A 10,056-nucleotide genomic window follows, 5' to 3' on the forward strand; every position below is an offset into this window, starting at 1 on the left:
CTTGCTTCATTTTAAAACAAAACAATGAGCTCCAAAATTTGGTTTCTTTACCCCTTTAAAGCCTGATTCACTTGTTGCAATTTCGCTTGAGATTTCGCTGTCGCGGCGTTGAGCACCACAGCTTCTATCACGCTTTTTTGCCACACGAGCGATGTCCCAAGTGCAAAATCACAAGTAAAAACGCACCACGTGAATCAGGCTTCAGTCCGACACTATTTTTATTTTAATCAGGCAGACCAAAGCAAGTCGCGTGGAATATATTAAATGTTTATTTATAGCAACAATGTAAATATTTTAACACCATGTTTCGTTATGGCAATATAGTTAGAACAGTACGGCTGACAGTACTGAGCGCGGACCACAACCTAGTGTGAGAGTTTCACGTGAAAGGAGGCTTCAAAGTATGAATAGTAAGAGGATAGTTTTGGGTCATCACAACAGGCAATAAAACGTGCTTAAATGGTAGATAGTCAACTTCAATCCCGCGCCTAGCTGAGTTAAAAATGGCTTCCAAGGTAATGAAGCTGCCTAATTCTGACGAACAGTTCAATGCATCCCGAATTCGGCGCTCTATCCGGTAGGTGATCACAGTTCTTGAATTGGCCTTTTCGCTGCACCTGAAAAGAAACAAAAAAGCGAGCAATTTAATAAAATTTTTTTACTTTAAATTTAATATAACTTTCGTTTGATTACATTCACCCGAAATGCAAAACTTTCCTATAAAAAAAATAGGCCATGACAATTGTTGGGGACAGTATTAAAGCGGAGCTTTCCCCCGATCCACCTTAAGGCGATATTGGAAGGGGGAGGAGAGGGGGGGGGGGGTGAGTGGCTGCTAGCTGGTTTAATGAGCGCCAGCACTCCTGCACATTTTTGAGTTTGGTTGTAAACACGGATCGCAAAAAAGTTGGCGTCTGATTGGTGTTCGTAGCACGATTTCCCCATTGCTGATCTATTAGATAGGAAAGATTCTGCGTAAATTGTTGGCACTTTTGTTTTATGCTGACCACATCCGAATTAACTTAGTGTGTGCATACTTTACTGTTTTATTTAACCGACTTTGCTTGCTTGGTTAACACCAATAGCAGGTTTTTTCTGCTGACTATGCAGGATAACAGATATCACTCGTAATAACCATTATATGCCAATAAGTTTTTTTTTTTACGAACTTTGGAACTAAAAATAAGTTGCAATGGTAGAATGTGGAAGGTTGGGGGAGCTTAATCTAGATCAGATCACTAAACAATAGGCCCAAGCTTCCTTGTTCGACGGGGTGCCCGCGCTCACTTGAGCACGCTTCCACATTTTCATACCAAAACATTCTTACCCGATGATTTCTGAGAACGGTGTTCTAAAGCGCTACCAACAACGAACCATTTTCACATAAATTTGACATTAAATTACGAAAGCTCGAAGTACGGTAGGTGGAATTGTGGAGTAGGTAGGTGAGGTAGAACAACCCTACTACCAGGCGCCAACAGTAGTTCAAGCTTTCGCCGTTGCGTGAGGAGGGCCGGAGCATGCGCAGATCTCTTCTTCCATTGGGAGAGCACGTTGCGCTGTTCTCGGGAATGTAATGGAGGTGCGCCACAGAACTATCCCTTGCTGATGCTCTGAGACACTTCTGGTGGACATTGCGTTGAAGAGAATGTCTGTATCGTTGAGAATTTGACGAATTTGTCGATCAATATGAGATTCAGTGTAGACTAAACGGGTGAGCTCACCGGACACAACCAGGACGGCTGGTGGCGAGGTAATGGTCGGGTGCTGAGCATCTCCAGTCATCTCGCAGACCCAGGACCCGTCATCGCGTCCGTGCTGCGCGCCGGTGATGGCGAGGCTGCAGTCGCCGCTCGCGTGGTCTCCGGCCCAGGTCAGGTGAGGCAGACGGGCCAGGTTGAAGCCGATGTTGCGGCCATCTTTGAGCCAGAGACAGTCTCCGACCGCGCCCTGCACGGAGCAGCGGAGCACCACGTTGCTGCCCTCGGGAACGATCTGCGACACCGGGACCTCGGTGAACTGCCAGCCGGCCTCCGCTAAAAACGTAAAAGAAGGGCCATCAAAGCTGTTCAATGCAACAGGAAGCCAGCACACTCAAAACCAGAGCTTTGTTGTGGTTCTTTAAAGATGAAGACAAGCTTCGGCCTTTCAGCGGGTGAGTAAATGCAGCCCTACCCCTAAAACCCTACCCCTCCCCCACCCCTAAAACTTGATTACTTTGATTTGACCGCGTGACACGGCAAGTTCAGAGACATTACTGTGGAGGCATCCTATGAGATTTGACATTAAATTTAACAAAATTTTGACAAAGTTTAAAATAGAACTGACGCACACCATAGTAGAATAATAGAACTGGAGCACTCCATAGGGGCGAACTCGGAGACTTTGTTGACCGTGAGGAGGAGGAAAACAAACCGGTGGAGCGCGTGCAACACATTCTTGCGTGAGCATAGAGGCTCCTTATTCAGGTGCAAGCCTCGAGATCCTCAAGCAAGCTGCATTCACGACACAAGCTCTTGCACAAGACGATCGGCCTCCGATGCCCAGTAGCTTTCGTCGTGATGTCGATTAAGAAATAGTTGTAGTTCAGCTTTCCCTCAAAGTGAGCGTGATAATCGGCTCTCGTGATGACTGCAAGCTTCTACCGTCCTCTACACACACCATCAAACATGTCGTTGGAATTTGATGATAAGCAACCAGGATCCCAGTCATCGAGGCAAATCTTTGTGACGTCGATGGCAAGAACCATGAGAGTGAGCCACCAACAAATATCACCGCTAATATGATACCAGTGAAAACAATAGAACTATTATAACGAAGTGGCACAGAATACAGTGGTAAGAGTGGTGTCAATTGTTAGAACGGGTAAGTGGACAAGAGTGGCTACTATAGTGGTACACTTGCCTTGTGTGGATGCCGAAGTCGTCAGACCAGCAACCCAGTCTAAGAGCTTCTGCACGTTCTCGTCGTCGACCCCCTTTCCACCAGAAGTGTTCAGTAGCTTCATGTCAAACCAAACTCCCTGGCCCTAATGGAAGACCAAGTTACTAAAATAAAGCTTTAAATGTAAGCATTCAACAATTAAGATGAAACATCTGGTTATCAAACAAGCAAACTGAGTGCCAGGAAAAGCTTGATTACAAAAAGTCTTACCGTAAGCGCGCTATGTGTTCCCAAATAGGGAGGTTCAGTTTGCTTGCCGAACTGTTCCATCATCTGTGGGACAAACACATACAACAGGTTAAAATTCTCGGAAGTTGCGTACGTTGTGCGTGGTACATTTCTTTGTGTACGCAATACTTTTAGAACAATATACACATGACCTGGTTTATCCAGCAATATCAGTAATCATAAAGCCCGTATGAGTCATTTATTGCTTCGAATGTTTAATCCCGATTCGTTTTTGGAGCTTTCAAAACATTTCCGAATATGATTAAAAGCATATAAACATTTTTTTATCAAAATATTCGTTTAATATTGCTGACTATTCACATTTTCTAGCTTCAACCAAACATTGGAGCCTCCAACTCAATGAAATTTAGCCCAAGCTCAGCAACCCCTGCACACAACCAGTTGTCAATAAACTTATTTTTACACTGCGCTCTCTTCTCGGAAAATTTAAAACACTGCACAGTCGCATGTAGAAATGACAATATCAGTGTCTATCAGGGGTGTAGCCAGGAAGGGGGGGGGGGGGGGCTTATGAGGCTTCACCCCCCCCCCCCCCCCTGAAATCCCCAGCCGACCCTATAATACACATTCATTTTGACTTCTCTCTCCTCTCCACACTTAAAGTCATGAACATCCCGGGCACATCAGACCCCCCCCCCCCCTTTTTCTTGAAAAAATTGCATGCTACGCCACTGGTGTAAATGATCGTTATCTTTTATAATGTTGACATTTAACCAACTGCATGTTCCTAGAGAATAATGTTTAGCAGTGTTAGCTGCTTTGCCACATTGGAGTATTTTGAAATCTTTAAAGAGAGATTAGAAATTAAACAAGTCAGAACTTACCCTGTAGGCTGCCGGTAGGATAGCTGGATCAATCCACAAAACCTGGAAGGGCACCGCAGTTGCGCTCGTGGAGTTGGTGACGTTCTTCAATGTCTTGTACAACAAGCGAAGAAGATAGCCTCCCAGCGGTGTAGATTGCTCCGCAACCGCGAGCACGTTGACACGAGTCGGGTCTTCAAGCTGGAACAGAAGAAAAATACATAGTGCAACTCAAACATCCATTTTAATGTATGTAAACTATGATGTATGCAAGCTTTTAACCTGATCACATTCAGAACATGCGTGCTACCTTACGCCAACAGAGCTAATTATGACGACGTCACAAGGGACATTTGCAATAACCCCTCCACTCCCAAGAAAGAAACAACAAAACGTAATGACTGATGGTGTACCTAGCAGAAGCTAGGAATAAGAATAATTAGGAGTGCATATTATTTTGTGTTTTTGTTCGTGCTCAAAGAACGTAGTCAATTTTCGAACCGAAGGACGTGAGGCGCACCACGGCTGGAATAGACCAAACGTTTATAGTTCAGCTTCCCCTTTGTATTAGATTGGCTTTTTAGTGAACACATAAATTAAAAAGTAATGTACAGGTTTAGCAAAGGCTTTTCACAGCAAAACAAGTTTAAATCATTCGTCCGTTAGAAAATTAAATACAGTCACGTTTGGTTGTTTCACCCCAGCCCATGGTTTAAAGACAAAACGTAGCAACTAGAGTGTGGCTATCCGCCTACTATAGTCCAGTGGTAGCTATTAGTGCCCCTTTTCGGCGAAATCCGGTCGAACGCTGAATCCCACGCGTCCGCGGGGAGAGCGCTTGGATGGGAAACGTGCACGTTACAAACAGTATAGCCATTAAAATCCATACATTCTATACTGGTTGAAGATTATCCGTTGTAATTAAAAACTAGGACCATGTACCCTCCACCCGATTAAGGGTTCAGCCATATGCATGCATGCATGCATAGATCCATCCATCAATTAATCCATCCATCTTTCGAAGAAACAACAGCTAACACATTCTTTCCTTAAAAATTACAAGAATATCTGTTGGTGCATTCTTATGGAATGCATTAGCATGACCCTTTGAAACGCCGCACACGTCCTCCTTTGAGAAGCGCTAACGCTGACCCCTTCACTTTTTTTTCTTTTGACTTTCTTTTTTGCTTCCTCTATTTTTTGCTGCCTCTTTTCGGGCTCGTTAGGGGGTCAGTTATCGTTTCCCAAAGGAAGACGTGGGTGGCGTTGCCCAAGGGTCATGCTAACGGGTTCCCTAAGGATCCATTAATGGTCTCCCTCTAATCTTTTTCACCATTTTTTGCACTTTGCCTGTCAGAGTACGTCAGGAAACATGATTGCGCTTTAAGACAAGGACAGAGTCGGAACAGACATCACAGAGCGCTCTGTGGTGCGTTCTTCCTTTGTCATTGTCTTAAAGCGCAATTATGTTTTCTCGCGTACAATGACAACTCGCCCAACAATCAGCACTTGTCAGAGTACGTTGACGCCCTTGGATATTGTCATCCCTATCGCTCGTGGAAATAACCACATCCATACCACTCGTGGAAGGAACCGCATCCATCGTTTTAACTACACACATACATCACGGCCCACGCGTCGCTGCTACGGAAACCCACAGCGAAGAACAACCGGCGAAGACAGAGTGGCAACTGCGCGCCGCGGCACCTCCTAGATAACGAAGCCGTAGTGCTAAATGAGATGGCATCATCAGAAGGCCAACGCTAGGCACAGATATGACAAGACGATTGAGTCAACGTTCGGCTCAGCGCTCAGTCAGCGCTCAGTCAGAGCGCAGTCAGAGCTCAAACTAGAAGAAGAGCGCTGACCCAGCACTCCTTTCCAATCTGTGTCCAGCGTTGGCCTTCTCTGATGACGCTATCTCGTTCAGCACTACGGCTTTGTTGTCTAGGTGGTGTTGCACGGCGCCTTCACTCTGGCTCAGCGTTAGCTGTGCGCGTAACTTTGACGAAAACGAAAGGTATCGTTTTCGCGAAAACCCTGCAGTGTCAATTTGTGAGCGCCGGGGTGAGAGGGAGAGGTTGGCGGGTGCTGACAGCAGCGCTTCGGATCAATGGAAGCGTCGGCCGCGTCACCCTCCCCCTCCTTCTCCCTCTCCCCGGCGCTGACAAACGAAAGACACCGCCGGGTTTTCGTCAAAACGAGCGTTCTAATGCTAACGCAGTAATAACCCTACCCCCCCCCCCCCCCCCCCCACACACACACACACCAAAAAAAACCCGTTTAAACAGGATCGATTGTCTGCAAACTGAATTTCAGGTTTCCAGCCAGAAATATAGTTAGATTATCTGTTTTTTAATCCAGTTAATACTGTTTTTTTTCGGTAGGAAACAACGTTCTTACGCGCCCCTTTTTGCGGGTATGACTTTAGCCCAATCAACTTACCTTGGGATCATGGATATTGTGCTCGTCCACTTTGACGAGACTGATGTGGTCATGTTCTGTGATGAAGGCCAGAATGTCATCCACGTTGGCGGGCTGAGGGTTCAGGGTACACATGGTGAGTGGAACACCCCAGCTCTCTATCGGGGCATTAGGTTATCGCTACGAGATCTGAACACTATTTTCACCCGTTTTCGATTATTCTCCTGGCGGCTGGTTACTTTGATAAAGGGACTGAAACAGGTACCAAAACCGAGAGCCGTTTAAAAGTTTTTTTTTTCCTTTTTTTTCTGCAACGGCAATAAAACTGATTTGGAACTCACGTTAGCTGAAACCGGGAATAGTGAAACGGTAACCGATATATTATTATAGCGGTTCGGCACTAACATCGTTTTCGCCGTCCCGCAAAGCTCTCCGCAACCCGTTACAATACCCGGAGGAGGAAACACTGTCTACGAAAACTCCCATCGACTAACAACCTAGGGGCCAGAACCTGAACAGTCTCGGTTGTTGCGCATTTCACCGAGAACTCTGGCATTTGCTCAGCATATGAAATGCACTGTTTCGTACCACGCGCATTACGACCCGTTAAACGTTCTGTACTATGATATATGGCCTTTAATATTACATTAAAAAAAAAAGTCTGAAAGGCTTTGAATGAAAATTAAGGGAGGCCTGACAAATTGACTTTCAATTTTTACGTTATTTACGGTTTCCCGCATGCCATCCCTACAAGGTTAGCAGTATTAACGCTGGTTCTGACATTACCGAGTTTCTTCTAATGACTTGCACTTAGAGCCTTAACTAACTAAACAAAGGAGAACAGCCTATACGTTTGATGTTCGTGCGAGTTGGTGCTTTTGCTCGCCCGTTTTTTTTTTTCTCATTTCACTATCTGTAGGACGTGAAGTCGCAGTCCTACAAAATGGCTACCATTAAATGCAAATGTACTTTTAGTGAAATAAACACGTTTATTGCGTCGAATGGGGGTAATGATCTTTTAGAACGAGAGTCACCCAATAACTGAAGCTTTTCTTTACAGCAGAGATGTCAGTAACGTCCTAAATGATCAGCAACTAACAGGAGCAATAAAATAATCAATTTTCGCGATGTGCTGCCTAAAATGAAAAATCGACCTTTCTCGCAGAAAACGCATAGCAATATTAAGTTATGTAAAAATCGAAACTTATTAAAGAATTGATAACATGCAGCAGTGACTACGTTTACGTTAATTTCAGATAGTAAAGCACATCACAGATAGCTTATATTTTTTGGGGCTACATCATTCACGAATGAAACCAGCAAACGGAGCCAACTAGTGTGAAATCAGAGATTCAAAGCATCAGAGGCGGGAGAAAATCGGGAATTATTTGACATTGTACGCATTACAGGGTCAGTTTGGTAACTTAGTCTATAGTTCTCGTATTTCACGCACGTTCAAACAAGCTGCCCATTAAGTATATCAAATATCTGTAATAGTGAAAAACCGATCCAATAGAGTATAGAACTTGTTTTATTGGCGTGGGTAATCAAAATCACATTAATGTTTTTTTATTAAAAACATTACAGCGTCAGTCAAATGAATGGAACGAAGTTCAAAAAAAAATTCGGCTCATTTAGTATGGTACAAAAATTATATCACGGGCACCGCTTTGTGAGTAACATGAAGAGGGTCAAGAAATATTTCACCTCACTAAGAAACATACTAACACAAAAGAAAGATTTCAGTGGATCAATAAAAATGTTCAAGTTTACAAAGCAGAAAACAGGAACATCCACGAAGTGTTAGATGTCTCTTCTTTTACAGCAGTTTCTAGATAAAACACAAATCGCTCAACATCTGTTCGCTTTTTATAATTTCTCATAACTGTTGATTGAGACAGGTTCCACCTTGGATATCTTTTTGTAAAACAAATTAACTAAGGCCCAATTTATGAACAATTTTGTGACACGTCACAGATCGATTTCAATTTAAAAATGGCTTCATTAATTGGAAACATTTCTTTTTAAAATAGTTTCATTAATTGGAATTGAGTGAAGTGTTAGGTTTACTAGAGCAATATGTACGCCGGAGCGCATGTTTAGCCCCACTCTACGAAAGTTGGGCTTTTGAATATAAAACATGATAATGTTTTATATTCATATAAGTGTGATTGTCTCGAACCAAAATAAACCCGTCGCATGGGAACGCTAGATAGGTAACAAACTATAACTTCATAGTTTTATAATCAAAATAGGAATAAAAACAGGAAGGACGTTCACAGACAACCACACTCAGTTAGCAGCGGCGAATGTTTATTTTCTCGCACAAAATATTGCGCGTCGACCAAGATCCAGATAAAACATGGGAGAGGGCAAAAACGAATGGTTATAATCGTGAGGGCAGATGAAGACCGAGCCACCGTACCGAGACTGTCCATGTTTATGAGTTTTCTAGTTCTAACCGCACATTGAAAGAGCGGTTGTTTGTGAACGCCCTCGGTGTTTTTATTTCTATTTTAAGTATTCATAATTATAACACGCTCGCTTTAACCAGAAGTTTTATAATTACCATTACCAAAAAGTTAATTTATTTTCCGTTTATTTTTTTGCACTGTTGTAGTACATGCTTGGATGGAACAGCGCGGATGAACAGTCACACTTATATGCACACAAGGAGACATTCTTGTGTGCATGTGAGTGTGACTGTTCATCCGCGCTGTTCCATCCAAGCATGAATTACCAACTTGCCCAAGCATCCACAGTGTAGAACATGCTTTGAATATTATAAGATATTTGCTTTTCGTAAAAAAAAAAAGACCTAGATTATTCGAACACTCATATTTAGTTGTGGGTTGTTAGTTGACAAAATCATTTTAAACCTATGTGTAGTGAAGAAACTTATAACCGCTCATATTTTTGTTTGTTTTTTGAAAGCGTATCATGTCGATAGCGTTTACTTACATTTTTCGGAAGTATAGTAGGCAACTTGCTGAAAGGACTGTAAATGGCAATTTGCCCAACCGTGTCCAGTTTCATGTGTTTGGCAACCTAAAATAAAATGTGAACCGTTTCAGTGAAGTTCTTGCGATACGAGTCACCAAAATTCCAGCAATTCGTAGCACGCCACCCCCTCGATACTTACATTTCGGTCAAAGACAGCGTAGCAATCCAACGCCCCACCCTTGGCGGCGCACGCCTCTTGATACATAGCGAAATCTGTAATAGAAAGTAAAAATATTTTGATCCAATGAACGTTTCACCCAGTAAATATATGGTAAGCTCTGACGCTGTTGTCCTCTAGACTTTTGTCTTCTTTTTCAGTCGCGTAACCATTTGAGATTTAGTTAATAAGCAAAGCAGATTACGAGGAGACTTAAAGCTTATACAGTAATATTATAATAAACTCAAACCATTTCGCGGAGATGTTTTGTTTGGTAGCGAACGTTTGTTGAGATTTCAGACTAACTTCTTTATTGTTTTTATTATTATCAGTTTCGAAATAATGTATGACAAAGAGATTCATGCTATTCCTAAAATGCTTAACTACCTTCGCGAAAATTGTGCATTCCGGCAAACGAAATCGGTATATTTAGGAAGTACAAGGGTCAATCCGCGGATCATATCTTTGATTTAATCT

At 43.0% G+C, this 10,056-nt stretch overlaps 1 protein-coding gene across 1 annotated transcript; it reads right to left on the bottom strand.

Moving 5' to 3' along the window:
* Positions 1–251: 251 nt before the first annotated feature.
* On the bottom strand, positions 252–9,633 carry LOC8042726 (calsequestrin-2). The gene is made up of 8 exons (XM_029972214.3): positions 9,562–9,633; positions 9,381–9,467; positions 6,441–6,533; positions 4,017–4,196; positions 3,154–3,216; positions 2,905–3,028; positions 1,725–2,036; positions 252–617 (listed from the first exon to the last, which is right to left on the bottom strand). The coding sequence occupies exons 1-8, from the start codon at positions 9,625–9,627 to the stop codon at positions 586–588; spliced, it is 957 nt and encodes a 318-aa protein (XP_029828074.2). The 5' UTR covers positions 9,628–9,633; the 3' UTR covers positions 252–585.
* Positions 9,634–10,056: the final 423 nt, after the last annotated feature.

This window comes from Ixodes scapularis, unplaced genomic scaffold, assembly GCF_016920785.2.
Source record: "Ixodes scapularis isolate PalLabHiFi unplaced genomic scaffold, ASM1692078v2 PGA_scaffold0__279_contigs__length_252992795, whole genome shotgun sequence".
In the NCBI taxonomy this organism is placed as follows: Eukaryota; Metazoa; Arthropoda; class Arachnida; order Ixodida; family Ixodidae; genus Ixodes; species Ixodes scapularis.